At 38.0% G+C, this 20,036-nt stretch overlaps 1 protein-coding gene and 1 non-coding gene across 2 annotated transcripts in view; one reads left to right on the top strand and one right to left on the bottom strand.

The window, feature by feature from the left end:
* The window catches only part of LOC126426666 (protein roadkill-like), a 59,962-nt gene that overhangs the window by 8,702 nt on the left and 31,224 nt on the right, over nucleotides 1-20,036 (top strand). The window contains exon 2 of the mRNA XM_050088551.1: nucleotides 5,985-6,155. Within this exon, the coding sequence (XP_049944508.1) occupies nucleotides 5,985-6,155 (171 nt within the window). The remainder of the gene's footprint in view (nucleotides 1-5,984; nucleotides 6,156-20,036) is intronic.
* Nucleotides 6,575-6,649, bottom strand: Trnas-cga (transfer RNA serine (anticodon CGA)). Its single transcript has one exon. It is a non-coding gene; the product is annotated as a tRNA-Ser (tRNA).

Here is a 20,036-nt window from a genome sequence, read left to right as displayed (position 1 = left end):
AATTGTTTACATTCTTGAAAAAAATTTAAAACATTATATTATTCCAAACTCGTTATGCACGCTGTGGGAAATTACTCAAGCTCTTATGTTTGAAAAAATTTTTGTTAACGGGAATCTTTTTACTAGCAGTAATCTTTGTGTACATTTTAAAAATTCTCTTCATGATGTATAATAGATTCTTGTCGTGATCTTCACCTAGTTCACTGCCTCATACTTCCCACACTATTGGGTGTCACTTACAGACAGATACACAATGTTTGGTTCTGGAACTGCCTCTGTCTTTCAAAGATTCCACTCAACCCCCCCCCCCCCCCCCCCAACCTCTCAAAATTATACATAGTGTCACACTCAAATTTTATACACGACAGGTGCCTATGATTTTAACAATAATTAAAATAAGATGTATAAAACCACGTGTAAGCAGAATTATTTTTTACTTCATACAGTGTCCACTTCACACAGTGAAGTGATACAGTGTTTTCCCATTTTTTGGGGAGGATGTCTCACTATCCCATGTTCATCCTACTCCCCATTGTATCCATGCCAGCCCTTCTAGAGAGACATCAAATTCTTACGGAATTTACCATTCACACCTACTGTATGTGGAGGACAAAACATAATTTTATTTCAGTAGCAAGTTCACAGCACAACTTACATCATCAATCACAAACATTGCTCATCACCCCCCCCCCCCCCCCACCACACACACACACACAAACACACATTAGTGTGTGTTTTTCCATCACTGGGGAATGACACAGCTTACTTCAACTACCCCATGGTTTCATGTGTGCTTACAAAGTGAGGATGCTCACTTGAAAAATACTTAAATTCCTGTCAACCATATTTAATGAATGAAATTTTGACGAATGTGGTAATACTGTTATGACACGTAACTGTTGCACAACCACAGCCTCTTTCTGTTGTCAAATCACGAGGTTCACCGTGCCTTACTGCCCGCTGTACTGAATTCCTTCTCCAGCTCAATTTGAAACACGCTGTCAACCATTTTGTAGCTGTACCTTTCAAAGACCAGTTTTAAGACAGGCTTTGAACGATGTCTGATGATCAAAGTATCACATTAATTACAATACGAAATGTTTGACAATCAGAAGAGTGTTGTGCCTGTCAAATTTATATGCGTGTGTTACCATGCTCAGAAGCAGCCAAATTTCCTGAACTGCGTTCCACCTGGTTTGTATGCAGCCACATAACTTTCTTGCACTTTGTCGATTATCGTCCATATAAAAACCAATACCACAGTAATGTAAATATCAGAAAGCCCTTTACCAGAGATGACGGTCCTCAGTGCTTGTAAACTGAAGTGAATTACAATAAATGAGATTTCAAAAAGCAAGAGTCAGCTTCAAACTACATGCTTTTGTATTGGACTGCGATCCAGGACTCCAATCCGGTCACTACAGATCTTAACTATCATTTTAACTGCATGTGACATCATATGCACTTTTTCAAACTTGATATGATGGGGCATAAAGTTTTGTTTTGGGCAGGGATTGTGAATGAAGCACAATAAACTGTTATAATTTTATGTATCGAAATTTTTCTCCGCTAGAGGGATGATGAAACTGAAATGATTATACACCAAAGTATTCCCCTGCTGCGTTTCGAACCCAGCATATATCATGTTGTTTTCTAGCCACATATAGATAAACAATGTCGGTTTATTTCACCACCAGTGAGATATGCTCATGTCTGAACTAGAAATTATGCGAGGAAAAGTTCTGTGCTGACTGGGACTCTTAACCCTGTATATGCTATCACCACTGGCTACACACCTGTCAAATACTTTTCCACCGGCCACTAGGACTGGAATTTATAAATCTGAAATGATAGGATAAAAAGTTCTCTGCCTGTTTCAGGGTCAAAATTGGCACGAATTGTTATTGTTGACATTGCATGCACAAATGCTAAAAATCATAATTGCTTTCCACATATTACTTACAGTGCGAATGCTACAACTTGAAATCACACAGCGAAAATTTTTGTACCCAACCAGTATTTAAAACCAGACCTTCCCCTTTCATTGAAACCTGGATAACTATGGAATGTTGGGGACCCAACAAAACGATGGAACTGTATTGTCCGAAAAGTGTTAAAGATGGCAGAAAGAGATATCCAAGTTAGATTCCCAGTTCAGCACCAACATTTTCAACATTGCAAGTTCAAATAAGTGTGCTGTGACTTTACATGACAATTGTTTCAGGGATGAAGTAAAATTTCTGGTGCAAGAAAGGTTAATGGTGAGCTTCCACTAGCCGGACGTCTGCCTCTGTCATGGCCCAACATACACCGACTCTCCTCCAGCAGGTAGTGAAGGAGTGTCGGCTTTATTGTAGATTAGGAAGGAAAGTGGAACCTTATGTTGTTAAACAGAAGTCACCGGAGGCAAAGAGGGTCTGTTAATACTTGTTAAGTGTTTGGCTGATCAGTGACTCGAACACAGAGCTTAAGCAAATGAAGGTAGAGAAATTTTAACAGACCACCAAACTACTTTCAATGCAGTGCCACTGTTTTGCTCGTCACTGGATGAGCGTTCCGTTTCCCTGGAGGTTCATTACAGCCTTTACAAAACATTCTTTTCCTTGTTAATCCATATCAATGGCCACTAGTTGCCTCAGCTACCTAATATGTACTTTAGAGTTGTTTTTGTAATCACTGAAATAAAATCACATAATTGTCAGCTGCACTACTGGCATTATTGTAGGCTACAGAAATTTCTGCAGGAAGTGTTTTTTCCCACCTGAGCTGCTGTGATCTTGTAAGAGTTTAAGTTACACCAACACTAGATCGTACAAAACAAACTCGGCAACAAGTATCAATCAAACTTCCAGAATGTTCTCCATTGTCACATTTATAACTGCAGTAGTGTGCCATTGTGTCAAGGAACGTTAATTATTTTCTAGTTCTTTATTATTGTGATAGAGGCTTATAATTTTACTAAAAGAAGAGATGCATTATTATAATTTCTTCTGTTATTATTAACACCATCAATCTTGGCAAAGACGAGGCTTGTCTTTAGTAAATGTAGCTCATGTAGCACAGATAATCCCTCCATATAAATTCCATGTGGAAAAAGGAGGCCTAAAAATGTACCGTGCAAGTGCGTAAGAAAGTCCATAAATTTTCCTCATGTAGCATACTACATTGATGCATGTAGCCTAAAAGGACCACCCATAATTTAACTGAAACAGGTAGATTCATGCATAATATCATAGACTTTTGTCTGACATGTTGTCATGCAGGTTGGAATAAGTATATTTATCAATCATAATTTTTTATTTGTAGCTATAAAGTATTCATGGAGTGACTTATTGAATATTGTACTCTTGAAGGTCATGAGGATTGTTGTTTAAACCTTCGAAAATGGTGCATGAAGTATTTTGTGCGTCACAGTATATTGATAATTTTTACTTATGGACCATCTGACAGCAACTGAATAAAACACAATTTTAGTGCCATACGCGTTTTGAGTTTATTTTGTGCAAGGCGTTATCAGTGGCCTGGAATATGTACATATGTTAGCTATTTAATTTACATTTTTGTCACTGTGCCTATAGGTTATAAACAGGTCTGGTGGTTGGTATTTCCTATTAAGTAGTAATGTTTTGAACTGTACTTACAGGTTGTGTGGACAATTTCTTACATATTACACTTCCATTGCATTTTTGGTGTTGTTCTTCTTATGAATGCCAATTTGCAGTTTTTTCCCACACTCCACAGCACTATGAACTGAAAGATTGTTTCAATGCAGTGTTTTGGTTTCTGTTGCCGACTGTCAAATGTTTTTACCAAAGATCGAATGTTATTGCCAAACTTTAGAGTGTAATTATTGAAGTATGTCATCTGTTTGTGTACGTGTGTGTGTGTGTGTGTGTGTGTGTGTGTGTGTGTGTGTGTGTGTGTGTGTGTGTGTGTGTGTGTGTGGTATTTTTTTTATTTTGGCTCTGCTTATGTGTGTTAGTTTATGTGTGTAGGTCATGGTGTACCATCTGGTTCTTTTCTGTGTGGTGTTCTCAGTGTGTGTTTGTTGAGTGTGTTTGTAAGTTTTCAGCTTGTGAGTCCTTTTGTATTCTGGAAATGTTTGTTTTGTTGTATTATTTTGTGCACGTATGTGGTAAGTGTGTCAAAGAAATTACGTCAGGAAATAATTTTCTCATTTTCAGTTGGTTGGTTTTACCAGTATGGCTCAATCGATTACTGCCAAATGTTTTGAAATGTGACCAATTAGCCATCATGCGGCACTTTAATTCAATAGGAAATGTTGAGGAAGAAAGAAAGAAGTAATTAAGTGTCAAACATCCCATCGACTGCAAGACCATTAGAGACAAAGTAGAATCTACAGCTCTCAAATGTTAGAAAGGAAATAGATAGTGCCATTTCAAAGGAAAGGTCACAGTATTTGCATTGCTTAGTTTAAGAAAATAAAGGAAAACTTAAAACAGGATGGTTGGATGGGCATTTGAACTATTTGGCTTTACCTTCATAAAACAAAAATGTTTGGTCCTGACAAAAAAATGTAAAATCAGAGGCTAATGTGAGTCCTCAGAATGTAACAGTACACATCTGGTGTAATGAAGCTCTTTTGTGTTACGAAGTTCTTCCCACGGATATGTCCATAGTTATTAGCATCCATTGTATTCATGGTTGTCTGCAATGATTTTCATTGTGTCGTGCACATAAAACCAGAGGAGAAAAGCAATTTTGATTTTTATCGCCTCTGCATGTCTTGTCAACTATGACAGCTGGTGTCGATTTCAAGTCTGTCACACAAAACTTTAAATGATTGCTTGAAAAGTTAAAACACGTACCTCGTAGCAAGTGGCAAAAAAGAATTCGATAATCAACATCATCTTGTGTGCAGTCAACAACGATGGTGCATGCAGCACACGGGGATAGATTCCCACCCTACACAGAATGTTCCGTTAGGTTATTTCCAGTACATACATGGGCACATCCTGCTACAGCTAAACTAAGCAGATGTTAAACATGTATTTGTGGTTAGAAAACAATGAGAGGTGGTGGATTCAGATCCCAGCAAAGGAACAAAATACTTTTTCTCGACAGTTCAGATTCTCATATTGCTATATTTGCATATGTAATGTTTTATTGCTCTTAGTTAACAATCCTATTAGTTGCTAGGTTTGAATAATCAAACACAATGCGAAGTCATTTCAACATTTCAACATGCACCCATACACACATGCTTACATGTGGCTGAAATGATATTTAAGATCTTTCGTACTTAGTTAACAGAGACAATAGGTGCTCAATTGGAATCCTGGATGGTAGTCTTAATACAAATGTTTTCGTCACTTAATTTCAAGTTGAAACTTAGTTTCCAAAAAGTCATTTATTGCAATAAACTTGAGTTTACAAGCTGCCATCTAATTATAACAGGTTTCGATATTCACATTATCGTGATATTAGTCTGATTGTGGACTCAGTGTTACAAATCAGTTGCTTCAAGTGGGGTCTTGTAGTAATCATTTTGTAGAGTGAAATGTCCATATCGAAAAGAGATCAGAGGAACTGCAAGACAGTAACATTATGTGGGTGCATTCGTCGTTCCCCTACACTCTGTCGAGGAATATGGCACTTCATCATCATCATACAATTTAGGTGGAGTGGAATTCAGGCCGTTTGGATAGTTTTGATGGCGATTGCACCTGAGCTAACATGTACAGTAATTCTGTAATTATGTTTTGTGCAAGTATTGGGCGTTGTATGTACCTTCTGGCTGCACCTAGATTTGAACTACCTGTTGTATGGGGTTGAGCGACTGCCATGGAAAGCTCAGATGGTACGACTGATTGTTATTAGCTTACTGGTAATTCATTTGTATTAACTGGAGCCCTATCCCCTGTGTGGATGGTCCCTCAGCAGTGCTGGCAATAGTGAGCCACCTCCACATCCCCACGAGGACACGCCCAGCCAACTCACACCCTGCCTCTCTGTATGTGCAGTGCACCAGTCATTACAGAGCCGAGAACCACCACCACCAGCACCACAACCACAACCAGAACCGCCACCACCACCGCTGCCACCGCCACCTCTGCCAGCGCACCTCACCAGACACCTGCTGCTGCGCGGCCCACGACTCCTCCACCTGATGGGGCCACTGTCTCTCGAATGCGGTGAGTTCCCTCAGAGCGCGCGCGCGCGCGCGCGCGCGCGCACACACACACACACACACACACACACACACACACACACACACACACACACACACACACACAGCATTATATGGTAGATAAGATATAAATACTGAAAAGCAAAGTGTAAATGCTCAGTCTAGACTTAATGAGGGTCAGCAAAGTGAACTGGGAATAAAATCAAAACATACAATCAGAGGTGGTATCCCCACGACTAGATCATAGTATCATGGGAGAGAGGTTGGTTAAGAATAGGTTGGTAGGAAAAATAGTTATTGTCAACAGTTCAGTGTCTTATTCATCAAGACCAGCAAACCAATGCCAACAATAATTCAGACTGAGATTTTCACTCTTCAGCGGAGTGTGCGCCGATATGAAACTTCCTGGCAGATTAAAACTGTCTGCCGGACCGAGACTCGAACTCGGGACCTTTGCCTTTCGTGGGCAAGTGCTCTACCAACTGAGCTACCCGAGCACGAGTCAAGCCCTGTCCTCACAGCTTTACTTCTGCCAGTACCTCGGCTCCTACCCTCCAAACTTTACAGAAGCTCTCCTGCAAACCTTGCAGAACTAGCACTCCTGAAAGAAAGGATATTGCGGAGACACGGCTTAGCCACAGCCTGGGGGATGTTTCCAGAATGAGAGTCGTGCTTGGGTAGCTCAATTGGTAGAGCACTTGCCCGCGAAAGGCAAAGGTCCCGAGTTCGAGTCTCGGTCCGGCACACAGTTTTAATCTGCCAGGAAGTTTCAATAATTCAGACAATGTCATGCCCAGAAAATTTAGTGATGGGGAGAGTATGAGTGCACTGAATGTGTAACACTGTCAGATGAGATAAATGTCTATTACTTTAGATGTATTGGAATGGTCTAGCAGAGGTCACACACACACACACATTTATGAGACCATTTTTGGTGCTTGTCAGGAATGAGAGAGGAGAAAGAACCCAATAATTTGCTATAGTTTCTGTTAGTAACAAGAAATATACTCGGCAATCACCAAACAGAAGCAAACGCCAGCAGAGCCTCAGCTTGCCGGGGTGTGCACCACCTTGGTTGCCCCACTGTAGTCTGCTGTAACAGCCAGTCTCGGTAACCACAGACATGCAAAGGGGAAACTGTGCCTTCTGTTGACAATGTGTCTGTCTGTCTGAGCAGCAGAATTGCAGTGCCATGAGCTCCCAGAGTCCACAGTTACATGCCTTCCTATCTCTGTCTTTCCCTACAGTTTTTAACCTCAGCAACCACCTCTAGTTCCACAGTGGTTATTCCCTGATGCCTTCAAATATAACTTACTCTGCTGACCCTTGTACTTGTCACAGTTTTCCACATATCACACTATCCTCACCTATTCTGCAGAGATGTTCGATAGTTCTTCTGTTACGAGTTCACCTAGTTTAAACATCCGTCAATAGCACTGCATTTACAATGCTCCGATTCCCCTCTTGTTTTTTCCATAATCCATGATTAATTTTTATGCAGTACTCTGCTCCAAGCATACATTCAGGTATGTCTAACACAAATTAAGGCATATCTTTGATATTAGTAACTTTGTTTTGCGGGGAATCTCCTGTTTTTCCATGCTACATTATTCCTTATAACAACCGTGCTTTGACCCTCAGTGTAAATTAGCATCACATGTACCAGAGTCCGTACAAGTGGTCTACTGTGTGGTCCTTAATTCTGTAAACTTTGCCACCAATGTTACTTCTGCCACACCCCAATACTTTCCTCTTTCTTCCATTCATTAATCCTGATTTGGCACTCATTCAACTGTTTATTACATTCACCAATTCTGGTGATTGTCTGACTTTCGGTGAACACAGAAATATCACCAGTGAATTTTATCAATGATATCCTTTTCAACTTCAGTTTTAATTAAATTGCTATAAGTTTCTTCAGTTCCACCAATGATTCTTCAGTGTTCATCTGAACGTGTGTGGAGATTACCTGCATCCTTATCTTTAACAATCTTTAATTCAGAATACCAATTCTTGTTGATTATTGTACATATTCTATGTTACCTGCTGTTCAATATATCTTATATGTACCTTTTAAAAAAATTTCACACACTTTCATTATTTCATGCTGTCAAATGTCATGTAAAGATCTTCAAATCCAATAAAGATACCTTGATTTTTCTTACACATTCCTTCCACTATCCCTGGATCCTTTACTCCAAATTTATCTTCCTCAAACAGATAATCACCTTTGTCTTCCATTCTTCTTCATGTTGTTATTTTTTCAAAAAGCTCTATTCACGAGCTGTTTAGCTATTGCACTTACAAGTGCTTGGTTGCTTCTGTAGTATCTGGATGGTGTTTCTCTGGCATTCTGTTGCTATGACTCCTGTCTCACGGATCATGCAGACAAATGTGGATACTCGCTTGATTGCCGTTCATTATCACGTTGTCTAAAGCCTCGTAGAAGTTAAAATTCCCATTCCATTCCTGGGTACTTCACTATCCTATTTATTTACACACTGAATTCTCATAACAGTTCTCTTAAAATTTAGTTAACTCATTATCATACCTGAATTGTGCTCCGAGTGTACATCTGTTGCTGGATACACCTTACAATTCAATACCTGACTCCAGAGTGTGTGTCTGGTTGTGATCTACTCCAGCTGGAAATGTCTTTACCAACTAAAGCTCTGCCTTCCTCCTGAAGAGCTGAAAATGCCAAGATACCGAAGCAGCCATACAAATGTCACAGAATACAGGGCACAGCCTTGCAGAAAGTCAGCCACCCACATGTGGTGGAATTGTGCAGGAGGGCCCCTCCAAAGGGACTGCTTTTAGCGGTAATGTGGCCAACCATAAAAGGCAATCAATGCTAACCTTAAACCGCTGTGAGGAATTTTTGAGAAAGTTGTGACCACCATATAACCTAATGGGAACAGGACAAACAGACTGGGATTCGTTTCCAAAACACTCCAGCAGAGTATAACCAACACTTAACATTTGTGTGAGGAACAGATGTTCTCCAGCACAAAAGCAAGTCTTATTAATTACATATTAGTTATGTATTAATATCAGTCGCCGGCCTAATTAGGAATTCTTGTCAAACAATGTAATAAAGCAGAAGGCAGTGCTAAGGCTAACCTAACCTTCCTTGACACACACACACACACACACACACACACACACACACACACACACACACACACACACCTGTTTCTTTATATCTGTTCACATTACACCAGAGCAACGTAACCTTGCAGATAAATGTAATACTAATTTGGAGGTCAAACAAATGGCCAATAAGATTGCAAACTGTAGCATATGCCTAACAACAACATGTACCTTGAATCAGGGCTTAATTTTGGCCACAATGCATTCTGGCACCTCCCAGAAACTCCCTTTCTTCTAATTCTCTCTTTTCTCCCCCCCCCCCTTTTTTTAACAGTACAGTACCGGAGATTTGAAGTAGTACATGTGTATTAAATCAAACCGTAACCGTAATTTTCCGCTGCACCAGCACAAGTGAACATGACAATGGCTCGCCAACATGATGTGACGGGCAGGAGGTAGAGAGTGTGTGTGTGTGTGTGTGTGTGTATGTGTGTGTGTGTGTGTGTGTGTGCACGCACGTACAGTATACCCAAGATAAGTGGAGTATCATTCTAAAGTTGTGATTGGTGCATATTGCCTTTTGTATACGACTGCCAACAACCTCAGCAATGTAGTAGCAAGGCAACATCTCATGTTATGTGTGTTAATGAGAAATAAATAATGTAAGCCATGTTTGAATGTGAACGTCTTTATAATGTGCTTTCACGAAATCATTTTATTCCATGTTGTAATTTACGTCACAGCTAAAAATCATATGTGCGAATGGAGCAAACATGACTAAAAGTTGGCAGCCTTGCGACCCGATATGTCCCTTTGCCCACGGCACTCTTGACCTTTGTCTTTATCTGCCCGCACCCTCGTTAGAACATGGTTGACGCTATACAGTAGAGGGGAGCTCCCACAGGGGGCAAATTTGAATTCCCAATGCAGAACGGACATGTATATGTTTGACCCTTAAGTCTGTCTGTCTGCCCCAACATAGTTCTCAAACGAAAGTTCCAATTTTAAAGCCGTTTTTTTATTTGAAAGCTGGTTTAATGGGGACGGTTCTTAACTATATTTCTGAAAGTCTGTTCAGCCGTTTAAATGTCATCAGCTATATGAAGTAAAAATGTTTTCTGCCAGCATGCTCTCTTGAAATACATTACAGAATCCATAAGAACTATATCACGTTATGTAGTACCAAACTGTAGAGCTCAAAAAGATGTACCTAAATAAAAGATTAAGGTTGAAGAATAATGATGATTTTTGTCTTCTGAAGTCAGCTGTTTAAACACCCACAAAGCAGAAAAATTGAGTGTGACTCAACTGTGAAAGACAAACATATGCTCTTGCTGACTTTTTGTGGTTCTTTTTGAGGTCTACAATTCATTAAAAAATCAAATGATTTTGCTCTAATAGTGTAAGGAGCACGACGGCAGCCCAGTTTCTTGCGACTTGACTTACAATTATAGCCACAGCTTATTTCTTGTGCTACCTAAAGTAGCTAAATATATAATAATAGATAGTAAATGAATATATCTGTGAGTTAAAGAAAGAAACAAGTAAATCCCATAAGTGGTTCTCGCATTACAGTTGCCTGTCTGTATGTCTCTATGTGAATTCAGTCTTTTTAGTCCACGATTCAGACAGGTCGTGTCTATGGCTTTTTCAATTTGAATCAGTTTACCTTGTTAGCCATCGCTGCCTCACAGAGAAGCCAACAAACAATCCAACAGGCACTTCAGGAATTCACGTTCAACAATATTACTCAATCACTCTCTGTACGTCAATCGCTTGCAGTGCAGTTGTTCTGCTCAGAACCGACAGCATTGTTTTGGTTTGTTCGTAGTGTTTATTTACACATTGTGACTCAGTGGACAGGAGAGTTTAATAGTAATGTATATCTCTACAAAAATTAGTGACTCCTTTAAACCTAAAAGACAAAACGTTAGTGAGGGCAATGAAAACCACAGTTTAGATGTAGAATCCATGACGTCAGCTGTGGCTGGAGAAGAAGATGCAAACAACAAAGCAGACAATCCTTCTCCTATGTCATTGTTGCAAAATGAAAATTTGTATAAGTTGGTGGATATGGATACAGACAAAACATCTATGGACAGTATTGATAATTGTAATGATGATGAAAAGCCAGATTGTCGGTCTGTCGAACAATGTACAGATTATAAAGCTAAAAACCCGTGGTTGATTATTAAAAAAAGGCCAAGTTTGTAGATATACACTAGGTGCTGAAAAAACAAAACGGTTAAAACTGAGTGAGCAATGGCTTTTAGGAACTGTAAGCTCATGTGGGACATGATCAAATAACGTCTCTTAGGAAAAAACTGTTTGATCACTGCACATTTGAAGCTCACGGTTTAGCAAACAAAATCCAGACTACGCAGAAAAATATCACATTAAGAACTCCGTCGCTTCCACAGTAAAGGAACAAAAAGTTGTTACTGAGGGTATTTTTGGACAGCTTATAAGCAAGCAAAGTTAAATAGACTGTTTAATGAGTTTCAGACAGAAATTGATCTCCAAATTAAAATTGGTTTGGATATGGGCCGAATACTATGTTCAAATGTTGCTTGATCTAATATAGTGATTCATATTTCTGATCAGATGACATCAGATCTAATAAATAATTTAATAAAAAGTGACTCCAAATTTTCACTTCTTTTGGATAAAGCCACTTCACTTTCACACAAAAAAGCTTTGATTGTCTAGTTCAGAACATTGTTAAAAGGGAAAACGCCATGACAATTTCTTTGCGACTTTTTGGGCTAAATGACACAACAGCATCTGATATCTTGAAAGAACTTTTAAAGCAGTTAGAATCACTAGGACTAGGCTGTGAGTTTTTGAAAGACCATTTAATCGCTTTGACTTGCGATGGAGCTTCTGTCGTGTTAGGAAAAAAGTCTGACCTTGCAAAGCTGATGTTTCCAAACTTATTCATCTGGCATTGTTTGAATCATCGTTCAGAACTCACCATGCATGACACGATAGAAGAAGTGGTGGGAATTAATCACTTTAAAATATTCATGGATAAAGTTAGAAATATCTTCAGCTGCTCCCCGAAAAACAGCAGTGAGTTGGCAGTTGCTGCTAAAGGTTTGGAGCTAGAAATTTAAAAATTGGTCATGTGTTTTGACACTCGTTGGGTGGCCTCCAGTTTATTGGCAGTAAAAGCTGTGTGGAAAGATTGCAGGGCTCTGTACAGTCATTTTTTAGAAGTATCAGAGGACACGAAATGAGACTCAAAACAACGGTCTTCTTACAAAGGGCTTTGTAATTGTCATCTACAACTTTCGTCTCCAACCTAGCTGTAATCTCTGATGCCTTAGAAGAGTTGGCCGATCTATCCCTACAGCTTCAAAGATCAAGTGTTAACCTTGCTCAAGCTCACGACGACATTACACTTTTATTAAAAGTGTTGGAAAGTCTGTTTGATGCAATGGGACAACATGCAAATGTAGCTAACATTGCACTGGAAAATATGAACTTTCAATGTGTTAAACTTTCTCAAAGAACAATTATTTCTAAGATTCCTGATGAACAGTTTAATCGCAGCTTGGCAAATAATTTGTGATCCAGGTTGCTATCAACAGTGAATGCATCTGAAAGCTACGATGATGATATGAACTACATGAAGGCCATTCACCTGAAATTGTGGCCTAAAAACATATCGATCACTTATGGAGAAAATGAGATTTTTCGAATGTGTGAAAGATTTAAGATTAATAGCCCTCTGAAATAATGAAGAACTTCAGGGAGTACAAACAGGGTCTGAAACCACTACTAAGTGAAGAAGTGCCAACTGTTCTTCTACAGCCACCAATGTTCAAAAATTTTGTATCAATAATAAACAGCATTGCAGTGTCGATTGCAGAGTGTGAACGTGGCATTTCTGCAATGAACTTAATTATGACACCACTGAGATCGTCACTCTACATCTGCACTGTTTGTAGTTCATTACGCATCAGACTTCTGGGACCACCTGTAGCTAGATATGAAAATGGGCGTCTTGGATGGTGAAGGGATATCATTCTGCACTTGCTACACATTCAAAAGCACGAAGTGATAAAGTGTATAATGAGGATAATTCTGTATTATGGAAATGTTTTTCGTAATCCATCTCCATTGATTGTGTTTAAAGTAATTTCACAATGCTTACTTTTTCTTCCTTTATTTGAGCCACTGAGTATGAACTTAGTTAAAACTAAGAGTTCAGTTAATAATACATCCTAAAAAGGTACTTTTTAACAATAAATACACAATGTATATTCTGTATAAACTGACTCCTCATATGCCACTGACTTTTGTCAGGATAACAGATGTTTGTCATTTTAAGTTAATACACTATGTTGAAAGTGTAATAAAATTTAAAGGGAAATATTTAAACAAAGTTGTATACCCTTAGGTCAAAGATATATACTGCATGTTGACAGGACTTGTTATTTTATGAGTGAAGGGAAGTTAAATTCATATTTCAAACTACAAAACTGTAATCTCAAAATTAACGCTCGGTACAATTTATTATTAATGTGATATTCTTGATTTGGAATCATTTGTAATTTTATCATATATGAGTTAACAGATCGATACTCAATCCCACCGATTCAGTTTATTGGTCATTAGCGGTTTAATTGTTGAACGGCAAATCGAGCTAAAAATCTACTGAGATGTGGGATTCTTGAAGTTTTCAACTGCTGTTTGAAACAGTATAACATCTTCGTACAGCCCGCTGAAGTAAAATTGTTTAAATAATGGTTTAACGTACAAACTAATTTTTTTATATACACAGTATGTTATTGGAAATGAAAAAGTAATTTTAACAGAGCTATAATGGAACTCGAGAAGCTTTGACATTTTTGTAAAATATTCGCCAAAGATGGATGATTGTTATAAGTGCGACTTTGACTGAAATGGTCGACTTCACTGTGAAGCTGATTTTAATATAAGTGCATGTTTATTTTTGTAATAATTCTCTCCCAATGCCAAATGCATTGATTGCTTTTCCTACAAGATGTATTCTACATGTAAAACATTTTTCGGTCAGATTGCAGCAAATGTGTTAACATTTATAATAACAGGTCCCTTTTGATTTTTTGTGGTTTAATAAATAAATATTCAGTTTGCAGTGGCTACCCATGAAGTGTGTTTTTCTCAGTTAAGACACCATGGGCTTATGGAAAAGAACAAATCTGCCATCTCTATGACGAGTTTATCATTTCCTGATTATTATAACATAAAGAACACTTGCCCACAAAAAGCAAAGGTCCCGAGTTCGAGTCTCGGTCCGGCACACAGTTTTAATCTGCCAGGAAGTTTCATATCAGCGCACACTCCGCCGCAGAGTGGGAATCTCATTCTGGGAACAATAGTGTTTTTTCAGTTCAATTTTTACACGTAGGGTCTCATGTTAATTAAATGGTAAAGACCTTTCTCTTTGGCTAGTAACATAGGAACAACTAAATTTTTTACGAGTGTAAAAGTTAAGTCATAGATATTTTTAGTCTATTAGTTACATTTTACATTCAGAAGGGAATTTATTTATTACCTGTATAAATAAAACTTGTGATTTCTTTTTCACTCACTATCATGAAAGTTTCAAATGACAAAATCTGACTAAAGAACATTACATATAGTCTTTTCCCATGGCAGTGTAACATGTGGGGAGGAGAGGAGACGAGAGGAGAGGAGAGGAGAGGAGAAAGATTACGGCAGCCTCAGGGTGAGGAAGTGGGAGGGGGGAATGTTTTAACTTTATCTTGCATTGTTATCAACTCAGGCGCGACGCAACGATCAGCTGCTATGGTACAAAATGCTCACAGAATTAACATTGCGTGAAGACGTGGGAAATCGAAATTGTACTAGACCCAGATGGAGCAGGAATATCTTAGTCATTAACTGCTAAATGCCTTGTTGATGAATACTGAACACACGTTCATAGAGCAGCTACAAAGAAACTGTTTGAACGTTGTGGCTGGCAGCATTTGAAAACGTGATGTCGTGAGTATGACTTGGTGCCAATACGTGTGAAGCAGAACTATGGAGCAAAGTGACACTGGTACGGCAGGTGGTGGAACCTTGTGGTGTTATGTTTTTGATTATAAGATATTATGGTTTACAAACCTGAATTTCAGAACTGTATTTAAGAAAGAATTTCTCATTGTAAGTCTTATCACAAGTCTCTCTCTGTGGTCAGTGGGGGGAGTGATAGAAGGGGGCGCCTTACGGCACCTAAAAGTTTAAAAGTTAAGCCCTGCCTTGAATGAACTAGATGCAGCAGTTTATAGAACCAGTCACCAACACACATGATACTAATAGCAATACTAAACAGGGCAGAGCATGAAATGATTGATTTAAATCAGGAGGTCTATTATGATCCTACCATATAACATCATTGCTAGTACACGGTCTCTATACCTTTACGTTACCCAGCTTACATTTAAGTAGCTAATGCAGTAAATATTTCTTTATTGGACACAGTTTGAAGCAATTAAACAGAATACAAGTCTAACTACACTGGCTGTGGAGGTACCTTTGCTTTGCTTCATTAACTAACTAGTTCAGTACATGAGGGCCTCAAAGTTTCATGGTTGGAAGAGCCACGCTCATTAACAAATCTTCACAAGTGTGTATGGAAAATGGTGAGTATTCTCATCAATAATTATTCATTAAGCGAAGCACAACAAACTATAACTCTTCAAATAACAAATGTGCTTTGAAAAGTAGTCTTTTAACCTTCTCAAAATATAGTTGGGTGGGCAAATGCCAACACCATTAAATTAAAGTTCAAACACCTTCTCATGGAATGAACAGTAATAAAACTTTGTAATTCTGATCAAAGTGCATAAATGCAACAATTAATAATCTTTTTCACTTCTAATTAGTATTATTATTATTATTATTATTATTCTTTTAACTAACAACTTTACTATTTTTGGACAGCTTTTAAGTAAGCCAAAGTATTTAAGAAAAGTAATGCAGATCGATTTAAAAATGCACTGGAAGTGGTGTATTTCTCAAATTATTAAACTGAACTTGAAACACAATAACTCCACACATTAGAAAGCAATCACAACTATTTTTACGGCTGCTGAATAGTCTTTTCATAATAAATTAGCTCACTCGGAATTAAATTCACTAGGATAGGATTCCTGGTGAGGTTTGTGATTTGGGATAATCACAGGTGCAAGATAGAGCTTTTAGCAATACCGTGATTATTATTAAAATCAACCAAATTTCACAAATACCTGGTCCATTTACAGAGTGCCAAATATAAACATTTTGCTGGAAGGCTGGTGGCACTGCCACTGGTGGCATGATTTGCAGTGGCTGTTAACATGGCAGCGATGTAGTCATCGCAGTACTGTTGGCCCCGCCCTGTTATAGACCTTCTGAATTATATTTTTGCAGGGCCAAAAACAATGCCTTTATACATGGTATCACCAAATGCAGCATCTGAGGTCCATATGTAACACTCTTTAAGTTCCTCTGCCTCAATACTCCAAAAATATGAACTACAATGTTCTGCTACTGCTAGCGAGATATTAACCACAGCACTGCTCAAGCCAGACTCCTTAGCCGTCGCAAGGGACGAGTTGCCGCTTGCGTGAACGACACCTTTTCCATTCTGCCAGGCTACTTCTGTAGCTGCAGGGATTCCCCACATTTTTTACATTCAACCCTGCATTCCCTAACTATGGACCAAGTCATTTACAGTACATTATATAATAATCATTCCGGGAGTTATTTTCATTCATAAGCATAAATTGAACATTGTTCAAAAAGTTCACATAACTGAAATATGTATACATTGTCTAAGAATTTCCGTGACAGGTAAAACACTCTGCATATGACAGATACAGCACTCTACATAAGCAACTCTACAAATAGAAATATCAATACAAAGTAGGTCAAAAATGGATGTTACATATGCCCCATGGTTCACTGAAGATTCCTGCTACGCAAACATCAATAACACCTTAATGGTGCCAAGCAGTCAAAAATAATAATCACTTCATCCAGAGTTGAGCATGAAAAGAATACATTGCAAAACACATTAAAACACTATACACTCTATACACGTAATTACCAAAACAAGACATAAGCAACATTATTCAATTATTTACACCTGTCACATCTCTCATTTTGTGAAACAGTAAGTTGAGTAGTAAGCAAAATTTATCTGTATTGCCAAGAATATTGAGTAGCATTTTGTAAGCATTAAGAAATGTAGGTATACACATAAAAGTATACCCCCTACAAATATCACAAGCAATTTGACATTGTACATGCAACACATCCTATAGCATGATTTCGAATTTACGAAGGAGGAAACTATCAATGCTGATTCTAATAATAGTAGTCCATTCTTTGATATTTACATAAACAAACATATTTAAACTGAACCTACTATTCTTTTCTTACTGCCTTTATTTGAAACACAGTCCCTCTTTGAAAACTGTAGCAAAACACATACAACACTAACAGATATGAAAATAAAATGATTTTGCTACCTGCAATAGCATCTTGCACTGCATTTGACAACATTAACAAATTACATATCACATTAATCAATTGGCTGCCCATTTTGGGTTTTGGCAGTCTATTATAAACAGTTTTTTTTCCCCACTTTGGCAAGTCTTCTATGCTGCCCATTCTGTATTTAAGGCATTCCACATTTCTTTTCAATTTGGCAACATTTGCTTGTAGCCCTTTCAGTACAGGGTTTCACATATTTTACAACAGGTTTTAGAATCTGAAACTTCTAAGATAGTAACAGCAATTTTACATAGGTAACAACATTTTTATAGGAACATAAATTACAGTTAAATACAGTATGGTAGCTTCATAAGATAGATACATTTCATCTACAGCATAATACACATTTTTAGTCTGGTATGATTTCTTCATTTATTCATTCCTAGGTACATACAGTTTGAGATCCACTACATTATGGACATCAAGGAGCTTCTTCGACTCTGGGTAGATTAAATAGTAGGCATTGTTGTGAGGTGTGTCTTGTACTGTGAATGGCCCATTATATATACATAAATTTAGAAATTTCGTGGTTAAGTTCACCTGATTATTCATGGGTCTTCAGAAGAACATAGTCTCCAATTTTGAACATGGAAAACTTCAGGTTGCTCATTTTAGATCTCGTTTCGGCTTTGTTTTTTCTTTTACCAATTCTTTCTTCTGGGCTAATCCCAAATCTGTAAACGGTGGGAACTCTAGTTTTTCCTCATTTAAACATTTGCTCTTAGTACTGAGCAGAATTTCCCCAGGTGTGAACTCAGTAAACCCATGAGGCAATGTCTTCATTAATATATTTAGTTTCTACACCATTCTGCTCCATTCCATCTTTCCAGGTTTTGAAATTAAATTGGGGCCATTATTGGGCAGTACTGCACTGGGTTTTCCAATGGTTCTCAAATACTGAATCATCCTATCGAATACTGACATTGCTGTCACCTTTTTCAGGAGATACAATTTTATAAATGTAGAAAATACTTCCGAAATCACTAAAATACATTTACAATTACCAGAAGTTGTGGGGAGGGGTCCATACAGGTCCACAGACAGTAAATCCACGGTATCTTTAGGTAACGTGTTCTGCATTGGGCCTTGATTAGTTCTATTGGTTACCTTAGCTATCTGGCAGATGTCACAAGACCTAATACGTTCAGTTACCTTTCGACTCGTACTATTGGCAATCACTATAACACTAGCCAATTTATCTAGACACTCCTTTGGCCCAATGCTAGTGAAAATAATCTGACATCTGTATCAAATTGGGTTGGCCAACACACCATCCATTCTTCAGTAATGAAGCCTTTCCTCTTATACAAGATACTTTTAAAAATCAAAATTTACTTATACAGATTTCCAATTTGGTTGCTCATTTTGATAATATTGCATGGTTTTGCAAATCTGTTCAGATTCATTTTTGCCTGATCTTCTTCATGTAATTAATTTGGAAAGTTCCATCTCCATTGCATTCCTTGGGTACATCAGTACCATTGGGACAATTCATTGCCACATAATTTTTTGTACCCTTTACATAGCAGATTTCATAATGAAATTGTTCCAGGTATTAAGCCCATTGGGTGAGCCTGCCATTTAGAAGGCAACAACCTTTAAGGAATGTTTGAGCTTTGTGGTCAATGTGTGAAGATCGTAAAACCCCACCAACCTATAAATTTCTTTAGGTCCCATAATATGGCCAAGGCTATCTCCTCTGATATGGTATGGTTCCTTTTGTTTCCTGTCAATGCCCTGCTGGCAAAAGCTATAGTTCTATGTGCTAAATTTCCTGTACCATTTATCTCCTGGAAAATTTCAATACCAATCCCATAGGTGCTACTGTCAGTATTCATATTGAAAGTCTCTGACAGTACTGGGTGATGTAAAACATTATCATGTCAAAGTTTAATCTTTAAAGATTCACAATCCTGCCGACTCTGATCTGTCCAAACAAAAGCACTAAATCTTTTTATAGATTGTTCAAGTGTGGATTGTTGAAGGGTTTCCCCTTAACAAATTTTCTGTAAAATCCACACCAACCTAAAAAGGCTTACACCTGTTTCCTATTTTTTGGTGGGGGAAATTTTTCTAAGGCACGTAGCTTTCTCCAGGTCCTTATTAATGCTGGTAGTAGTAATTATATGGCTCAAGAATTTAATTTCTAATTTTACAAGTTCACATTTCTATAATTTTAAAGTGATGCCTCCTGCTTGAAGAGCAACAATTTGGAGCTTTTTTTGCCAGTTTTCATTGTAGATAAATAAATCATCTA

This window comes from Schistocerca serialis, chromosome 11 (assembly GCF_023864345.2).
Source record: "Schistocerca serialis cubense isolate TAMUIC-IGC-003099 chromosome 11, iqSchSeri2.2, whole genome shotgun sequence".
NCBI lineage: Eukaryota > Metazoa > Arthropoda > Insecta > Orthoptera > Acrididae > Schistocerca > Schistocerca serialis.
The sequence above is the reverse complement of the archived record's forward strand: the minus strand, read 5'-3'. Positions and strand labels throughout refer to the sequence as shown.